This window comes from Anolis sagrei, chromosome 1 (assembly GCF_037176765.1).
Source record: "Anolis sagrei isolate rAnoSag1 chromosome 1, rAnoSag1.mat, whole genome shotgun sequence".
Taxonomy (NCBI): domain Eukaryota; kingdom Metazoa; phylum Chordata; class Lepidosauria; order Squamata; family Dactyloidae; genus Anolis; species Anolis sagrei.
In genome coordinates, this window is record NC_090021.1 from 226379868 (window position 1) to 226400637 (window position 20770).

The 20770-nt window shown below is 42.8% G+C and overlaps 1 protein-coding gene across 13 annotated transcripts in view; it reads right to left on the reverse strand.

Annotated features, from left to right (window-relative positions):
- The window catches only part of BIN1 (bridging integrator 1), a 142945-nt gene extending 122819 nt beyond the window's left edge, over positions 1–20126 (reverse strand). For 4 of the 13 annotated variants that reach the window (XM_060774074.2, XM_060774058.2, XM_067473584.1 and 1 more), the window contains exon 1: positions 19849–20124. In XM_060774074.2, the coding sequence (XP_060630057.2) occupies positions 19849–19929 (81 nt within the window). In that variant the 5' untranslated portion in view covers positions 19930–20124. Of the gene's footprint in view, positions 1–19848 lie in introns of all 13 variants that reach the window. The other 9 variants (XM_060774067.2, XM_060774091.2, XM_060774084.2 and 6 more) reach the window with 5 other exon arrangements.
- Positions 20127–20770: the final 644 nt, after the last annotated feature.

Here is a 20770-nt window from a genome sequence, read left to right on the forward strand (position 1 = left end):
TTAACCCGCTGTGCCACCTAAGTACTCTAAAAGCTATTCTAAAATCCAACAGTTAAAACAACAATTTCAAACAATGAATGCCACATGGAACAGCACTGATTTGGATGCTGGACAGAAGCCTCTCCCTCTCTAATTCAGACAGGAAAAATGAGAGAAGATAATGATAGTAACCTATATTTAATAGACTCAAAGATAGCTACTGGGGCATCATTTACCATGAGTGATACCCTCTTGGTGATGTCTCCATGGTGCCTGCCATGATGATTGCTTGAATTCCAAAATTTCCTACTACATCACTTTTTTAAATGATTCAATTGATTACAGCATGGGAAAAAGCATCCTCATCTATTATGGTGTGCCCCAATGTTCATACAGCATCATATACACTAGAGTGCATACAGTATTGTTGGACTACAGATCCCATTCGCTTGGCCATCTTAGTTATAAGAGATAACAGAAACAGTACATGTTGCTTATCTTGTTCTACAGTGAGTGATTTCATTTCTAGAGACCAGTAGAGAGTCAACTCTTAAAAATCATATATATATATATATATATATATATATATATATATATATGGGAACCCCCTTCCCCTTTCCCCATCTGACTCAAATGCAAAATAAGAACATGGCTATATTGGTAAATTACCAGTGTTCCTCCTATATAAATTCTACTGAGGACGCTGCAGAGCGAACACTAAGCTGCACTGAGGAACTGCAGTGTTCTAAATAATAGATGCCATTATATTCCACTGGGCATTGATGTTAAGGAAAAGTCAACAACTCCTTAAAATGAGGGACATGTGGGGAAAGAAGTATTGTTGCTATATGCCTCAATAACCTTTCAGATCTCTGTAAGCCATAAAAGTACACAAGAAACATTTAACTAGTTAATAAGTCCGACGTTGCTTTTTGCCTCAAAACGTCTGCATGTAAGATCTGTGTTTAATGTGCACCCCTGGCATCCAATAGCTAATAATAGTAACCTACTTGCTCCTTCCAAACAATAAAGTATTGAGATTTCTAAGCACTTCCCCCCAGAAGGAGTACAAGTGTAGCATCTCTGTCTGTGTAACACTTTTCTGGCTTTATAACATGCAGTCTCAAACTATAACTATCATTGCTATTTTTCTGTTTTTCCAGATCCTTATTTGTTCATAGCTACTATGTGGAAAGATTCCAACTCATGAGTTTGGGTCTCCAACTTTCAAAACCACCATATTCTACCATAATAATGTACTGATTTCTTACTGAATTTCCCCGAGGAAAACTGAGATGGGGCATCACAACTGGACTTTTCTTCAAACAAACATAAGGAACTCCAGAATGTTGATATTTCTGCTCACTGAATGAGATCATAATGAATGATCTAGAAGATGTACACAGTATACTGTAAACAGGAATGTTTGGATAATAGGAAAACATTTTGAAATTAACTACATTCTATTGCCACTATATGTTGATTTTGTACCCTGTGTTTAGTGTATGTTTTTATAATGTGTTTTATCTATGGAGCCCCCAGTGGCGCAGTGGGTTAAACCACTGAGCTGTTGAACTTCTGGACCAAAGGTCACCGGTTTGAATCCGGGGAGCAGGTTACGCTCCCATTCTTAGCACCAGCTTCTGCCAGCCTAGCAGTTCGAAAACATATTAATGTGAGTAGATCAATAATTACCGTTAACTGTGCTCCATGCAGTCATGCTGGCCAAATAACTTTGGAGGTATCTATGGACAACGCCGCCTCTTTGGCTTAGAAATGGAAATGAGCACCAACTCCCAGAGTCAAACATGGCTAGATTTAATGTCAGGGGAAAAGCTTTACCTTTACCTTTATCTATGTATTTTATTGTATGTATTTTATGTTCATACGTTTTGCCTATATTGTACCCTGCCTTGAGCTATTAGGAGAAGTGGGTAACAAATTTGTTGTTGTTATTTTATCAAAACAAAGAAATATTTCTGACTATTCTTGATGACTTCCAGAAAAGCATTTTGGTCCAAGATGCAATTCAGATCCAACTGTAACATTTTCCAAAGAATAAGGGAAGTTGTTGGAATTAATTCTCACGAAACTGTACACAACCATTGTTTCCTTCAGTAAATGAGTTGGAACCAAAGAGTCCCATGTGGCCATGAAGATGGAAGTCTTCCTCTTTTCTCCTCAGGAGTAAAGTCATTAATTCCCAAGAACTCAAGAAACATGCAAAATAATAATCAATTTTCTCTCTTACATTTTTTACATTGAGCATATTTATTTCCCTCCAGCACAGCTAATAATAATACAGCTTTTTCTTTCTCTTTCTCTCCAGGCTCCTTTATTCTGGCCCTTCCACTTAATACAGTACAAGCCAAACAATAAAAGGCTGTGCACAGGGCCGTAGCCAGAAAAAAAATTCGGGAGGGGTTGAAATTTGGGGGGGGGGGTTGAAACCTGCCTTCTAGGTCACGTTGAAGCAAAGAGCACAGGAGGGGGCAGAGCAGCCTTCAATAGCCTGCAGCTCCACCCCTGTCAACCACCTCCACCAAGTCTGGCCTCCTTAATGAGAGCATTCAACACACACACACCCAACTTGGTTGCTTCACTACATCGGCTATTGCTGCAAGTAATGACAATGTGAATAAATTGTCAATATTTGCTTGAGATAGTGCTTACAGTTCTGGAGGGACTCTTAATTTTTTGAATCTCATAGACTTAACATGAGGATTTGGTTAACCAGTTAAAATTCATGAGTAAACCAGGTTTTTTAAAAAATCTGAAACATTTCGGGGAGGGTTTGAACCCCTAAAACCACCCCCTCGCTACAGGCCTGGCTGTGCATAAAACAAGCAGCTATTCCCTTAACAATGATGTGTTTTGCAGATTCAAACCAAGATTACTATTTCTTGGCAGAATTGGAAGCTCTTTTTTCCTCTCACTGTTTTAACGCATAAGAAGCACTCCATCTGAGCCCTCAATTCCCTTCTCTATGCTGACATCACTCCAAAAGACTTTAGCACATTCACTTTTCACATGGAGAGCATCCAAACCCACGCTCTAAAGTCAATCATTTAACTTTTGCCCTTTTTTTTGAATAGCAGAGGAAGGATGCTTTTTCCAGAAGAAGTGCTCTGTCCAAAAATATCTATGAAAATTAAAATACTATACTGAGTTGCTAAAAGAACATCCAAAGCTGGTTGCTCATCTTTTCCCGTTATCTTAGTTACATAAAACTAAAAGATACACACACATTTACTATTAATAATCTTGCAAGTGAGATACTGGATGAACACGTTTAAATTTTTTGATATTGTTCCTTTCTCTTGCATCGCTAGATGAAATGCACAATCAGGAGAACTGTAGTGAGGGGAAACTGAGGCAAGGCCATGATAAATATGATAATCTTTAGTCATTGCCTAAGTGAAACACTTGTCCTTTTTATTGCTAGAAATAAGCAATGAAAAAGTGCAATATAAAAGCTGATTACTATTGTGTTAGCATAGAAACAATGGGATCACCATTTCAGACTATACAGAGAAAACCACAAGCATGTCAACAGAAAGGAAGAAAACATGAAAATCAACAAAATATGGCTATCAATAATTAAAAAACACTAAAATCAGGACACTAAATAAAGAGTAACACTCAAAAAACAGGGGAAATCCTGACAAGAAACAATCAAAGCCAGCTAACACCTCCCAACGAAGGATTCCCTAGGCAGGAAGCAGCCAGTCTTTGAAGCTGCAATACTAATCAAAGTGGCCAATTGCAATATTCACACCTGTTTCAAACAGACAAGAGTTCTTTCACCCACCCTGGACATTCCACAGATATATAAACCCCACTTGCTAGTTTCCAACACACCTCACAATCTCTGACGATGCCTGCCATAGATGTGGGTGAAACATCAGGAGGGAATGCTTCTGGCGTATGGCCAGAAGCATGTTTCACCCACATGGCCAAACGCCCCGGAAAACTCACAGCAACCCAATGGGATCACTGGAACATTAAGGAACAGACAGCTGGAGGAGCCTACAGCAAAACTTTCAAATTTAAGGCCCTTAGTGATATTATTCAGCTGGATTTTATTACTCTCTGTGTTAGACTCTCACTACGTAATGTTACACTATACTTCATCCAAGCGAGGGATGAACTGCTGCTGCTTCCAAGATGCTAGTTGTTACCACCCACGTATTCCAGTACAAGCTCACTCAGAGCTTTAAAACACATATCAGTACTCAAATGATTCTTTCTTCCATGTTTCTAGATCTGCTAGAAATGCCTAGAACAAAGAATCTAGCCCAAATGTGCATGCATTTAAGTCCCACTGACTTTAATGGACAGGTTGGTGTGCAAAGCTTTGGCTGCACCATGTCCATGATCCTTTCCTGCATTTATCTTCCTGCATCATATAGTCTTTCCTTCACTTATTTATGATGGTTCAAAAATCCCCCTACAACTTGGTTCCACATACTGCCTATTTCTTCATTATGCTGAGCCACAAGAGAGCCTTAACATGGAGATCATACGATACGTCTGCAACAACTCAGCTGTGACTTGGAATGGCACAGATTTTGACATCCGTATCTAATCACCGCTAAAAGTTGGCTGTCAGGAAATATGGTGAAAATATGAGACCTATGAACTACTCAGCTAGCAGTTTCAATGAAGTAAGTTATCAAATTTGTGCACTGGGAGATGAAACCTTGCCCTTCCCACAAAATTCAAGCAAAAACAAACTGTGGCAAGCACTTTTTAGCTTGTGTATTCTTCCTTATTCATGTCTTTTGCCATCTTGGTCACACTCTGATGTTGCTTAGCCACATGTGTCCCAGTTTTCATCTGTGAAATATTGGACAGTACACAACTGTGGTTTTGAGAACTTTGTTAGCAGTAAAGATGGAGTATTCCTAACTACAGTGTTCCCTCACTTATCATGGAGGTTCCATTCCAGGACCCCTCCCCCCCCCCCCCCGTGATAAGTGAAAATCCATAAAATAGGGACACCTGGCTCCCCCTCTTCTCCTCTTCCTCTTGCCCCCCCCCCTTCTAAATCCCCAGGGCTTTGATGCGAGGCCCCTGAGGCTGCTGAGGAAAGGCTGGACCCTCAGGCAAGGAGGGGGGTAAAGAGTGCCTGTCTAGCCAAGGCCTTCTCTACTGAAGGCAGCCCTCACCCTCCCAACCCTGTTCCGACCCTGACCCCTCCACCACCAGCACCTTTGGGCCTCTGACCCACCTGCTACCTCTTTGGGAACTATCTGATTCTCCACGCTGGGCACCATGGCCCATGGCGCAGGCAGGCTGGGAAGCAGAGGGAGGGAGGGAGAGCTCGCTGGAGTAGGAAGGAGGCACAGATGGGAGAAGATAAGGCGGCTCATTGAAGGTAGTGCTGCTTCCCTTGCTCTCGGTGGCGACCTCCTCTCCTCCTCCTCTTTCTCCAACAGCAACTTCTCAGTGCCCTCCCTCCGCCAGGACCAATGAATGGCCCACCAGCACCATTAAATTCATATTTATTAAAAATACATTATTTTTTTAAAACCGCAAAACAGCGAGTCCACATAAAGTGAACGCGAAGTGGCGAGGGAACACTGTATATGTTGTTTTATGCAAAGATTGGGCATATGTAGTATAAATAAAAATAATCTATTTATTCCAGATTGATTTTTTTCCATTCCTCCATTCTTGACTTTTGTCATTACAGTATAAAACAATAATGAGAGAGTTGGACTGTGGGTCAATCTACACTGTCATATAATGCAGTTTCAAAATGCAGTTTAACTGCATTGAACTGGATTATATAAGTTTATATGAGTGTGTGTGTGGCTTGTGACTGAAGAGAGTCAGGTTTAGAAATGAAACTCACAAGAGAAACCTGAGCTAATCATATTCTCCCTCATCCTGACTTATCTCATGAAGCTGTTAGGAAGACGGACATAGCTTCTCGTGGACATAGCTTCTCGTGGAGTGCATTGGAAGAAAGATGGACTATAACTGGAAGTAATCATTATAACTAATATTTAATTATTAGTCAATCACCTAATAGCTGCAACTGATAAATTGAACAAATAAATAATTCAAAGGAAATGTCAATTATGTTTTCATATTATATTGGGATATATCCAAAATTGGTTTAACAAGATTTATTCGGATGTGGTGAGGAAAGGCATAGACCTACTCACACAACCTTCTATAAAGGTTAATTCTGATTTCAAATACAGTTGTACTAGGAAGTAGGTTTGTTGAGACATGGTAGAACAGAATCTGCAATGCTATGTCAACACACTGGACCAACTGTACCGCTAAACAAAGTGAGACTACCACTTCAGGCAGCTGGTATGGGATGTTATTCACTCTTGTTGCATTTTTTTCTCAGTAGAGAAGAGAAAAGGTGCCTGTAGGATTAACTGCCTTAAGTACCAACATAAATTCCTTTATCCCTTAGATACCAAGCTGGTATGTCAGATATGATCAGGACATGGGCCTTAAAGGTAGGTGTAAGTGTGCGTCTATGTGTAAGCGGGGGAGGAGGGATTTCGTATGCTAAGAGTCAGGGGCTGATATTTGATTTCACAATGGCATGCAGGGATATTTTGCATTTAAAAAAAAAAACAAAGAAAGCTCAGGGATTACAACAAGTTTATTTCAGGACAAGGCCTATGAAAAGAGACACTGTGAAAAGACAGACACTAAAGTCACTGTCTCATTATAGCATCACAAAATGAATCATAGAGAATGCAAAGTGAATCTATGACTTTTCCTAAATTGTTTTAATTTATCTTAGAGTGCAAAAGATCACTGAACTTTCAAATAATTGGATGAACACTGCCAGAAAGTATGCTTTACAAGCATGAACTATAAGCAGGAAAAAGAATTGTGACATAAATCTATACATTAAAATGATCTAGGACACGTTAGGTTCCCAATTTAGATATCCCAAATATACAAACATTTTTTCCATGGTTTTGTACACTGCTAGGGAAGAAGCGCAATGGTGTGTAAGCCATTTAGGAATGAAAAACACCTGTTATCAAATTAGCTTGTAACTAGGAAATAAGGTGTCTTCATAGGGGAAAAGACATAGTTTTGGGACAAAGAACATGTCTCACATCTAGAAGGTCTCAGATTCAGTTCCTGGTATCACCAGATACAATTGGAAGTGCATCTACACTGTAGAATTAATGTAGTTTGACACCATTCTAACTGCCATGGCTGAATGCTAAGGAATCCTGGAAGTTGTAATAAAGCACCAATACTCTCACTGGTAGAGAAAACAAAAGACCTTGTAGAACTACAAATCCCATTATTCCATACCATTCAACAATGGCTGTTAAAGCGGCATCAAAGTGCATTAATTCTACTGTGTAGTTTCTCTCACAGTTGTCTGCAGAATTTACCTGCAATGAATACAAGGGACTGAAAGGACTTTCACTGGAGGAAGGCAGAAAATGTTGTAGACTTCTGCAATCCACCATTCAACAATCTTTTAAAGGGTTCTTGACTCTCAGAAGCAGATTTTCAGTGACTCACAGAAACTTTTTAATTACAACACCTTTGGTTCCAAACCATAGTGGTTTTTGAAATAGATAGTGAATGACTTGCCTTGTGATGCATACTCTCTTTCATGATTTCCTGTCACACCATGTGTAACATTGCCCCTCTTTCCACATAGACATGTACCCCAGGCAATTGTGGTTTCCCATAATACCCCTGTCGTACCATCTGTGATTACAGAAGTGGATAAATATAGCAGATATGCCCAATCATATGTTAAGTGCATCGCTTTTTCAAAAAGGTGCTGCCACCTGTCCGCAATCTTTTCTTAACCTAAATTGCACCAACTGACATCTCAACTTTCAGACTACATCACTTATTAATTTCATATGTCTGGAAATAAATATATCTGAAAACATTGAGTTGTACTGGTAGATGGGTGCCTTCTTGTTGTCTCTCAACCTATCACTACCCCATGTGTTTCAATAAGTTTTCTTAGCCAAGGAGTACTCAGAGGTAGCTTGCCATTGCTTTCTCTGAAATGCAGCCTACAGCAGCAAGTATTTCTGGTGCTTTTATGATATTTAGCCTTATCTAAGCTTTTTTTTGGGGGGGGGGGATATTATAACGCTACTAGCTCCTTCCTGGTCCTGGAAGCTAAGCAAAGTCACCCCCAGTTTGTACTTGGATGGGAGACTGCCAATAGATAACAAGTATTATTGTTGGTCATATTTCAAAGGAAAGAATTGGCAAAATCATTTGTGATGTTTCCATGCCTAAGAAAATCCTATAAATTAACTGGGTCACTAGGTATTCTGAAGACACACAGACATGTACACACCGCTTTTGGTTAATATAAATCATTCATTCATTCATTGCCCTTCATCAAAAAGTAACTTGGGTCTTTTTACTGAGATAGTAACTTTGACTGCCAAATTTGCCCTCTTCTACTAACTTTCTTTTAAATTGAGCAGTGTTGGATAGCACTATTATGTGTTTCAGGGTACACACAATCAGTTCACTTGAGGCAGTGGGGAGGCCAGTAAGTCTAGTTAGTGCATCAAACAAAAGAAATCTATGCCTTACTGCGTATGCCAGGGTAAGCTGTAATGGTTACAAAAATGTTGGACTGTGGCTTGGAAGATTTTTGAACCATGAAACCCACAGGGAGAGGTACCTCTCACTCAGTTGTTATAAGGATAAAGAAAAGTGGAGGAGAATCATGTAAGCCTCCTTAAGTTTGATAGAGCAAAGGCGTGGTATAAATGTTAGTACTGTATTTCTTGAATTCTAAGATGCACTTTTTTACCCATCTAAATATCTGTGAAAACAGGATGTCTCTTAGAATTTTGACTACTTTACATACTATATATATAGATATATAGATATATAGATATGTATATATATATATAGAGAGAGAGAGAGAGAGAGAGGGAGAGAGGGAGGGAGGGAGGGAGGGAGGGAGGGAGGGAGAGCATCTTCAATGGCATCTTAGAATCAAGGAAATAGATAATTGGTAAGGAAACATGGCTAAGAAGCTAAAAGGCTTGTTGGGGGTTTTAATGGAAAGGAGCACATCTTGTGAAGTTGCTTTGAGGAAGGAAGGAAGGAAGGAAGGAAGGAAGGAAGGAAGGAAGGAAGGAAGGAAGGAAGGAAGGAAGGGGTTATTCACTAAGTTGTTGTTCTCCATGGAGGCTCATTACCAATACAAAACAATGCTAGTAGTTTGTTATATCTTTTGTTCTCTTAAGAAACATCCAAACACAGCCAGAAAGTTGCCTAGAATTTGAATAAAAGCCAAAATTCCATCAGTATCCATCCAAACTAAGATGAAAAAGTAATTCGTAAATATTGCTCATGACGTGGGGGAAAAAAATAGAATCTCCAGTCATTACGTTGTATAAAAACACTTATTCCTTCATTACTCTGAAAAGTAATGTGTTACAAGTAATATTCCTTGTAACATTTTACTTACACACTCGGGCAAAATGACTTATCAGTAACACAGAAGAATTTGGTTTTTTATATTATTTGTTTGCTAATTCAGCTTTTTATTATTCCAAATTCTAGAAATATGGAGCCTAAGATAATATTCAGCACTTGAACTGAATAATATTTCACCACTGAATAAGGATGAAACATTTTCCACATGCCTAAATTTCCACTACTTGTTGCACCATTTTTTGTTGTTCTTGCTATTGTTGTGTGCCTTCTATTTGGTTCCAGCTTAGAGTTATCCTATCCTAAGATTTCCTTAGGAAGATCTATTCAGAAGCAATTTGGAATAATCTTCTTCTGAGGTTGAGAGTGTGACTTGCCCAACCAAGGTGATGGGTTTCCTTGACTGATCAGGGATTGCAACACTGATTCCCAAATCTCTAGTCCAACATTCAAACCAATTAACCCCATCGGCTTTCTAACAGCACACTGAATTATGACACAGGTCAAATCTGGGATAATTTAAATATCTCTGCATCACACAGCCTCTTACAGCTTAAATTGAAAACTCCTTCCTATTTGGTCTATATCTCTATCTGTCCACTTTTCTCCCTTGTTTGCACTGTGACTTCTTCACAGCAAAGCTTTTTTGGTTATTTTTCCCCTCTGTCATAATTGGACCAAAACCATCTGAAGCTATTTCACTATCATACCTACGCCCACATACAGTGGGTGGGATCCATAGTTTTATTTCAGCTGTGGGAATAAATTTGCTCTGAACTTCTCTATCAGCACAATTTATTCTAAACATTTTCATCAGCAGAAAGAGGGTTGGATTTTAATTTCTACATCCATTCCCTAAACCATTCACAACTCCCAATACTACTATCCACCACTGTTTTGAAAGGTCCCTCAAATTTCCAGAGACTAAAAGAGACTGCAAAAACATTAAGATTATTTCCTTCTCTCTTTAGCCAGCAGAACAGCTCTGGTGGATCAATCGTCTTCCACTGAAGGAAGAAATCATTCTGTCTCTCAAGGATTTTTGCCAAATCCAACTTTTTAATCTTTATATGGGGTCAGAAGAATATTTTAGATGTTTATAAGCTCTGTTCTTAAGAGATACAGAGCAATGTTTGTGACAGTGTATGGCAGACCAACTTGGTTTGACATTTAAGAGCAGCAGAGAGCCTATGTAGTAGAGTGGTCTGTGTGTTGGATTGAGATTTTGGAGACCAAGGTTCAAATACCTGCTTTGCCACAGAAACCCATTTGGTAACCTTGGGCAAGTCACATACTTTCAGTTTTAGGGGGAGCCTAGGCAAACCTCATCTGAACAAATTTTGCCAAGAAAACCACGTGATAGGGTTGCTATAAATCAGAAACAACTTGAAAAATGCAAAACAACATAGGAACCAGATATGCTTTTCAAAAAAGTTTGGGTGGAGTCCCACCTCCTGCCTGTGCCAAGTGTCAGAAGTGGGAGGTTACTACTTCCAATGTGTAGCAAACACAAGTAGACCAGTTGCATCATGAGGACATTCAAGTAGCTAGTGACAGGATTCTCCTATCACGGCCAAGTGACGCTGACAACATTAGATTCAAAGGCATGGCTTAAATCTGCATGTAACTCCCAATTAGAGTAGACCCACTGAATCAATAAGAATGTAGAAAGTCAAAATATATGTAAATTCCATTGACTCAATGGGTCTATTCTAGTTGGGACTAACAAGTGGATTTAGGCCAGCATTGATGCATGTTTCATACTGATACATCTTGAACTTGTTTATGTCTAAACACATTGTGGCTTTTGTATGTTATCATAACAGAGAACAAAGCATATTCCTCACATCAGATGTCATAACTGTGCCTTGCTAACAATAAGCATTTATTTTCTGTTTGTTAGATTATACATTCCCTTGCACTTGCAATAAGCCATTCCCTTGAAGACCTTCACAAAGAGAATTTCACTGAAGTTCGGCAATATACAATTTGTTACCATTTTAAAAGCCAGAACAATGAAGAAAAATCATAGCTTGTCCTCTGCTTGAATAAAGTTGAACTGGATCTTATACAAGTCATAAAGCCCTTACTTGAGACAGAAAATGTGTAGAATTCAGGCCGGAGAAGGGGAGCAAGTAAGTCAGACAGAATGCCACTCCCTTGTTGAATGTGATTGCAAAGTAGATCAAGAACCATTTGCTCCAAACTGCCATGGAGTGACAGCATGGCCAAGCCTTTCTTCCTAAGAGTAAGGTGACACTTTGTACTCCATAGCAACTTGCCACCCAGGCAAAGAGTTCTGCTGTAAATAGACCTGCTCCATTTAGAAACTGAGTTTAACTTCTCCATCTCAGACTTGCAGAGGCAGAAATAGAACTATTCCTTCATCACCTAAATTCTCACATGTAGGACTACACTTCCATGTGGAGAACAGGTGTCCCTCCCCCCTCTCAGAAAACGGGAATGCTGCAACTTTTGCCAGTAACAGTAGCCACAGCTATTGAAAGCAAGTGGCTATGGCTTTGAGTTCCTGCCCCTCAAAAGCATTTATAAACATTTTTTGTGTGGTACAGTAACTAGGAAATTAGGCTGGGACCTCTGAGATGTAAGATCCAGTCCTCCATTCCCTGGCAGACCTTGCTCCAGTTACCTTCTCACAGTTACTTTGAAAATAAATGGAGAAAGAGAAGGGGTACACCACTCATTAAAGGGAAAGTAACACAGAACACTACTGAAATGAATGCTTCCTGCTGAATCATATCATAGTACTGTACTGGAGGACCTAGAAAATGCTTAGAGGGAACACCCCTCTAGCATTTCTAGGTCCTCCAGTGCAGCTCTATGGTCAGCTTCCAGTGGAAGCATAGTATAGCATCCCACTGGAGGAGCTAGAAAAAGTCTAGGTCAGGGGTTCTCAAACTAAGGCCCGTGGGCCAAATGCGGCCCTCCAAGGTCATTTACTTGGCCCCTGGTCTAAACTTTAGATTTATGGTCACCCTGAGTCTGAAACAACTTTAAGTCATACAACAACAACAACAACAACAACAACAACAATCTGAATTAACTTGACTATTTGATCAGCCAAAGCAGGCTCACCATTCCCACTGAAATACTGGTAAGTTTACATTGGTTAAAATTGTTCATCATTTTAAATACTGTATTGTTCTTTTGTGTTTTTTGCAGTACAAATAATATATCTGCAGTGTGCATAGGAATTTGTCCATATTTTTCTCAAACTATACCCCCCCCCCCCCTCCCGCAACTGTCTGAGGGACATTGAACCAGCCCTCTGCTTTAAAAGTTTGTGGACCCCTGGTCTAAGTGAAACATATTTTTTCAGACATGTTGGATACCAATCCCACAGATACAGGGGTCATACTGTATTTAAAAATAATAATCCATCCTTGAGGCAGGGACTCCCCTTCAGGAAAGCAGGCTCTTTTTCTTACTAGCAGCAATGCACAATCCGAGAATGGGAAGTTTGTATGAAATCTACAGAGGGAATTCAACAAGCAAACTGTTTCTTCCCATTTGTATGCCACCCTAGTGCAATTAAACTGACACAGTTTATCTTTTCCCCACCTCTGCAAAGTCTACCTCGTCCGTTCCATGAAAGAGATATGCTAGGAAAGAGAACATTGTTAACACAACCCAAGCTGTACTGTTCAAGGGCCAGATTACCCTGGAGCGGATAGGAGATCTCTCCCACTTGCACTAGGCAATCAACATCACCCACAACTGGCTTTTGCTGCAGACTGGCAGAGCAAGTTTCCCTCAAAACTTATTTCTATACAGAGAATGGAACCTCTGCATACACTTTAAATATAACTTAAGTGTTCAACCACAGGTTTGGATACATGCATCCAGCTCTTCAAAGTTATCACTCTGAAATAAGTGTCAGAACCTTAAAATTTGGTTAAAGATTTGGTTAAAGAGGGTCCCTTACATGGCCTAGTATCTTTTTCATAAAACAGTTTTTCAAAACCAGAAATAAGCTTCCAGCAGGAGCTTTAGTGGGAGAGTCGCATTCAGTCACACTTTTGTGCTATTTGTGGTCTCCAGGAAAATTCTGATGCAGAAAAATGGCCCTGGGGTTATCACAGTTCCCCTCCCTAAGTTAGCAATCACAAACTAACCCATTTTCCAGAAGTGGCAGAACAGATGATCTGCAGCTAAGAATAGGGCAAGCGAAAGCACGGGAAGGTAGAATCAATGATCTTTCTCTTATCCAAAACCAGCTTGGGGAGGTCCACACTGAACAACTGGTAACTATAAACCACCATGCTGAATCCTTTTTGGCACCTGAGGACTAGAAGCTAAAACAGCCATTGTAGGGCTCTCACATCCAGAAACAGGGGACTCTTGCCAAGGAAATAGGCAAGTAATTGGGCTGCTGGAGGGGAAGAGGACAGGACTCAAAGGGTGACATTCCTTCTAACAAGGATGGTACTTGCTTCAGAAAAATGAGAGAAGAGTAGTGCTCCAGAGACACACAAATGTAATACTACTCCAACCCCTCCAAGCACTCCAAGACTGTAACATTAATAAACTGTTTTAATAGGTATTTTAATAGACAAATAAAGTAGTGTATCCAATGTACAATACTACTTTAGTGAGATTACCTTCTATCTCAACCTTTCTTTTGGGAGGGTGCCAGAAACTATATCTCTTTCTGCCTTATTCTCACAAACCAGTGATGCACATTACAATACGGTTTCTTTCACACTGAACAAATGCAGTGCTATGATTCTACTTTTACTGCCATTTCAACATCCATGCAGTTTAGGGAGAGGCATTAAAATCTTCAGCTAGAGAGCTTTTGGGCCTCCAGTGATGCAATGGGTTAAACCCTTCTGCCGACAGGATTTCTGACTGAGAGGTCAGCGGTTCAAATCCGGGGAGAGCGGATTGAGCTCCCTCTGTCAGCTCCAGCCCCCCATATGAGAGAAGCCTCCCACAAGGATGGTAAAACATCAAACATCTGGGTGTCCCCTGGGCAACATCCTTGTAGGTGACCAATTCTCTCACACCAGAAGTGATTTGTAGTTTCTTAAGTCACTCCTGACACAAAAACACCACCCAGCTTTTCACAGGATGGAGCCATGACACTTCAAGTGGAATCCAAGTGCTATAATGATACAATGTGAAGAGCACATATATAGTCATGTAATGAACTTTCTCTGCTATGGTTGGGTCAGGTTTTGAACTGTCTCTCCCTGCTCCTAGTCTGACACAGCAACGTCCCGTGTCACTTCAACTAAATAGGACATTTAATTTTAAAGTAACAAATCAAAACATAATTTGGGCTAAAGCCTGCCCAAGAGACACATCACTCATTCTTTTTGTGGTTGTCATGTTTCTGACTTATGGTAACCCTAAGGATACACAGTGTTTTCTTGGCACAATTTATTCAGGGTGGGATTGCCCTTGCCTTCCCCTGAGGCTGAGAGTGTGTGGCTTTCCCAACGGCCACCTAAGCAAGGGGTTTTCCATGGCCCTGAAGTGATTCAAATGCTGAAACAGCTACATCAGGCTACATTTTCTTTTACTAAATCTTAAATGGGCACAAAGATGAAACCAACGCTATATGTTGAGAGTGACAACAGGTGAGAGAAAAGCAAGCGAGGCCTACCTATTCACTACACAGAGAGGAGGGACAGACAGACTGTCTTCTACCAGCATGAACAAGGGCTTCCTCACAGCCCTATAAATCAGAATATCAAGGCGGAAAATTCCACAATATCTGCTTTGAACTGGGTTATCTGAGCCCACACTGCCATATATTCCAGTTCAAAGCAAAAAACGTCAGGATTTTATTCAGCTGTGTGGAAGGGGCCCAAGAAGGAAGGAAAAAGATCTTTCTCTCTCTGACCTCAACAGCATCTTAGAGAGGAAGATTTTGATGCCAGGACCAGAGGCATTGAGGTACACTGTTCTGCCCTCCATCCAGCTGAACAGAAGTGGGAACAGTGACAGGAGTTGCCTCTTCCCAATCATGGAGGACAGATGGACAGATGGTTGGGCTTTATGAGTGCATCAATCATTCTTACAAACATATGGTTTTGCCAGGAATCCCTGATGAAGCCCTTCTTCTCTTTCCTCTCTGCTGAGTGGAGCCATAAGAGAGAGAAATAGAGAGAGAATGAGGACTCTGGTGCATCTCTACTGTACGATGAATGCACTTTGACAGCACTTTGAACTGCCCTGGCTCAATGCTGTCCAAACGTATCTTTCCCTATGAACCACCTCGGAGATTAAGATCATCTGGGGAGGCCCTGCTCTCAGTCCCACCTTCTTCTCAAGCACGATTGGTGGGGATGAGAAACAGGGCCCCCTCGGCTGTGGAACTCCCTCCCTAGTGACATTAGATCAGCCCCCTTCCTCCTGTCCTTCAGGAGGAGAGTAAAAACCTGGCTCTGGGATCAGGCTTTTGGAGAATAGCACAGTGCAATTATATAATTGGAATATGTGCAATAATTATGGAACAGCCTTAGACTATGCTTTGGGGTGCTTTGAATGCAATTTTCCTGCTTCTTGGCAGGGGGTTGGACTGGGTGGCCCACGAGGTCTCTTCAAACAATGATTCTATGACAGTAGAGAAAGGTGGGGTATAAATAGGTTGGGTAAATACATAAATAAATAAATAAATAAATAAATAAATAAATAAATAGATGCTATGGAATCCAGGGAGTTGTAGTTTGGTGAGGCATCCCCCACACTTTGGCAGAGAAGGCTAAATGGCTTGCCATAATGCACCTCTAGCGATTCCATAGCACTCCGCTAAAGCAGAATAACAACATGGGGTTTTGTTTGTTTGTGTATCTGTGTGTGTGTATCAGGAGTGACTTGAGAAACTGCAAGTCATTTCTGGTGTGAGAAAATTGGCCATCTGTAAGGAAGTTGCCAGGGGACGGTCAGATGTTTTGATTTTTTACCACCCTTGTGGGAGGCTTCTCTCGTGTCCCCACATGGGGAGCTGGAGCTGACAAAGGGAGCTCATCCGTGCTCTCCCCGGATGCGAACATCTGACCTGTCGGAGTTTAACCCATTGCGCCACCAGGGCTCCATAATAACATGTTTTGGTGGGGGGGGGGGGTTCATGTCAGAAGTGACTTGAGAAACTGCAAGTCCTCACTGGCATGAGAGAATTTGCCATCTGCAAGGACGTTGTGTGTGTGTGTGAGAGGGGGGTGTGATTGCAAGGCCAGGGGATGCCCGGATGTTTTGATGTTTTACCATCCTTGTGGGAGGCTTCTCTTATGTCCCCGCATGGGGAGCTGGAGCTGACAGAGGGAGCTCATCCACGCTCTGCCCAGATTTGAATCTGCGACCTTTCGGTCTTGCTGGCACAAAGGTTTAATCCATTGCGCCACTGGGGGGTCCATAACAACATGGTGGGCATGCAGAGATTGTGGCTCCCCACTCAGATTGAAGCCTGGCAACCCAAATATCATCCAATGAGCCTCTCTTTTTGGTCTCAGTAATTGACAACTGGAGGGCACCAATCTCTTGAGGCGCTTGGACTCCGCCTTCTGGTCAGCAAACAAATAGAAAGACACACCCCCCCCCCCTTGGCGACGGGGGGGGGGCTTCACCTTGAGAGGGAAAAAGAGAGAGCCTGGGAAGATTGACAGCCTCACGTGTTTGAGGGTGAGCGAGGGAGAGAGAGGGAACTCTCGCCCCCGTTCCATGTGACGTCACTTGGAGCAGAAGGCCCTCCCCCTCCCCTTGCAGCCCAGGCCTGGGCGAATCCTTCCTCGCGCGAGGGAGGCGGTGGGAGGGGGGGGGGACCTTCTCGCGCGCTCGCTCTCTCTCTCTCTGGTTAATTCTCGCGCTTTGACCTCGGCGGCTATAAATAACCCGCGCGGACGCACGCAAGCCACAGCAACGCTCGGGTTTCTCGCCAATGCTCAAGACTCGCCAATGGGGAGCCGAAAGGAAACGCCACCAGGGTTTCTTAAATGGCGGGGAGGGGGGGGTGCGTGGGTGGGTTGACCCCACGTAGACACACACATAATATAGCTCTTCCTCACACAGAGAAACACCCCACATGCATAGACGACTGCCTATAGCTCTTACACACACAGGCCATCCAATATATATTCTGCAAGCAGGCACACACTCCACACATACATCAATTATGCACGTATGCAGCATTTCTGAATACATACACACCTCATACATACACTTCGTACACATATAGTCATGCACACAGCTCTTCCTCACACAAAAACATATCCAGGGTGGGCCAAAAGTCACCGAGGGGCCCTCTATACAGGATGATACATCATGCCAAGGCCTTGGACGCCATTGACGAGACCTGATTCGAAATGTGTTCCCTCTCTATGCTGAATATGGTGCTTTTACCATTTAAAAACAAGAGCCATTGGATACTGAAAGCCCTTCGTGGCTTTTTGGGCCAACCTGCACACAGCTCTTTGGCACACATACACAACTCAGGAACCTATGCAAAGGTGTGCAGCTCTTCTCCCAAACCTCAGAGAGAACTATGTGTTTGTATATACATACATATACATATACATATATATACCCCACAGACACACACACAAAGACTGGATACCGAAATCCCTTCATGGCTTTTTGGGCCAACCTACACACAGCTCTTTGGCACGCACACACACCTCAGAAACCTACTCAAAGGTGTGCAGCTCTTCTCCCAAATCTCATAGAGAGCTCTCTGTGTGTGTGTGTGTGTGTACACACACACATATATATGCCACACACATAAACACACAAAGGTATACAGCTATTCTACACACATCTCTAGATAGATGATTGTGTGGATAGGTGGATAGAGAGTGTGTGTGTATATATAGAGAGAGAGAGAGTTAGTTCCAAGTTACAAACAAGATCGGTTCTGTACTGTAGGCTTGTTCTTAAGTTGAATTTGTATGTAAATTGGAACAGTTACTTTTTAGAAATGTAACTCCACACACACACACCCCACATATGCACGCACACACACACATATATATATATACACACACAATTCACATACATACATATACATATAATCTTTGGATAGCATCGGGAAGAGTGGTGTTTGTTGTGCTGCCTGTGCCCCTGTTCAGAAGATTTCACCTCATTTTCTGTCCCTGTGAGAATTTTGAAAAATCTGGCATGTGGTGGAAACCCCTTTCCCCCATGATAACTCTTTCAGGAGTGAATTTCCCTTCCAAGGGGGAGATTTATCCCACTTCCTGTTGTCTCACCACTACCCCCCCCCCCGTTTGTAACTATGGCCCCTTCTACACTGCCATATAATCCACATCATCAAAGCAGAATAATCCACATTATCTGCTTTGAACTGGAATAGATGCGTCTACAATGCCATATAATCTGAATTTATACATCTGTGTAGAAGGGGCCTTAGAGTCTGAGTTGCTGTGAGTTTTCTGGGCTGTATGGCCATGTTCTAGAAGCATTCTCTCCTGATGTTTCACCTGCATCTATGGCAGGCATCCTCAAAGGTTGTGAGGTCTGTTGGAAACTAGGAAAATTGGGTTTATATATCTGTGGAATAATGTCCAGTGTGGAAGACAGAAATCTTGTCTGAGGTAGGTGTGAATGTTACAATTGGCCACCCTGATTAGCATTTGATGGCCTAACAGATGCCTGCAGTAGATGCAGGTGAAACGTCAGGAGAGAATGCTTCTGGAACATGGCCAAACAACCTGGAAAACTCACAACAACCCAGTGATTCTGGCCATGAAAGCCTTCCTACAATAAGTTGTGAGGTCTGTTGGAAACTAGTCATTTGTCAATGGAAAGAGAGAGGAGGCTGCCTGTAGATGTGTCTGTGTGCAATTGAATGCAGCTCTTCTGCAGACCCACACACCTCATATATGTGGGAATGAATGGAGCTCGACTGCACACTTGCACACACGCGTGGAAGGGCCCTTAGACACATGCATCCATTTCTCCCTCATCTACATGGGCACATGCCCCCAGGTCTCCCTCACACACAAAAATCAATAGACCAGACCCTCCTCCAGCCCAGAAGACGCAGGGTCGCTGCTGCTTTTCACCCCGCAATGAAAGGGGGTTGAATGAAATCATGATCATAATAATATTAGGGGGGGAAACCCAGGCCCCCAAGGCCCTTTAGTGGGATTCTCCCCCATGTGGGCTCTCCTTCCACCCCCAATTGGAGAAGGAGGGGGTGGTGGAGAAGGCAGGAGAAAGGATTGGGGGAGAAGGGAGGAGGCGACGGGGCCAGAGCTGTCAGTGTCATCCATTCCCCAGCAGCACAAGCCTCAGCCCCACGTCCACGGGACACGAATCTTTGCCCACATGGCCCAAAGAGGCCCCGCCAGGCCCAAGGATCGCGCCCCTTTCCCCCTTCCTTCCTTCCTTCCTTCCTTCCTTCCTTCCTTCCTTCCTTCCTTCCTTCCTTCCTTCCTTCCATCCATTCTGTACCTTCTCCTGGGCCCGGGTGAGCTTCTTCTGCATGTTGCTGGCGATCTTCCCCGCGGTGACTCCTTTGCCCATCTCAGCCATCTTGTCGTCCTGGTCTGGGGGGCCGATGTCGGAAGAGAGCGAGCGAGCGAGCGAGCAAAGCGGCGGCGGCTGCCTCTGCTGCTGCTTGGGCTCCGGCTGTGGCTGAGAGGCGGAGGACGGGGCTCGGGGCTGGGAGCGCCGCAATGGCCCTCGCCCTCTTCAAGAGCCGGGGACGCGGCCGAGGCAGCCTTTTAAAGAGACAGGCGCAGCCGGCAGCGCTCTTAAAGGGGACGCGCACCGCCTCGCGGCCAGAGGGAGAGGAAGAAGGAGGGAGGGAAGGAAGAAGGACGGCCGCAGCACCCGAACCCTCTACCCTACTCAGAGGGGATTCCCTCCTGGATTAATTCAAGCTAAAAGAGGAGGGCTAGTCAGCCTCCATCTGGATGGAGACAAAACCATGGGCGGATGGATACACAAGCACCGAAGAGGCTTTAAAGACACCAGATCCCGGAAGCTAAGCAGGCTCAGCCCTGGTTAGTACCTGGATGGGAAACCGCGAAGGAATACCAAACGAAGGGAGGCACTTAGGCATATTCCTTACTTAAGGAATAGGTTGCCTGAATAGGTCACTGATTGTACTCTTTCTATTTCTAATATGAGAGAAGTGTTAGGTGGGAGAGGATGTCCAATTTCCGGGCCTCTTGTGTGGCATCGCCTGGTGCTGAAATGGCAAGAGGTTGTTCTCAGCAGCCTCTGTGTTAGTGAGGCCATGGGGCTGCTCGGGGTTTCCCACTGGACTCTGAAGGAACTCTCCAAGGTGCTGGGCGATTGGGATGAGCTTGTTCAGGACCTTGGATACTTCACTACCTTGACACTTCAGGATAACGTCCAGCATTGGATA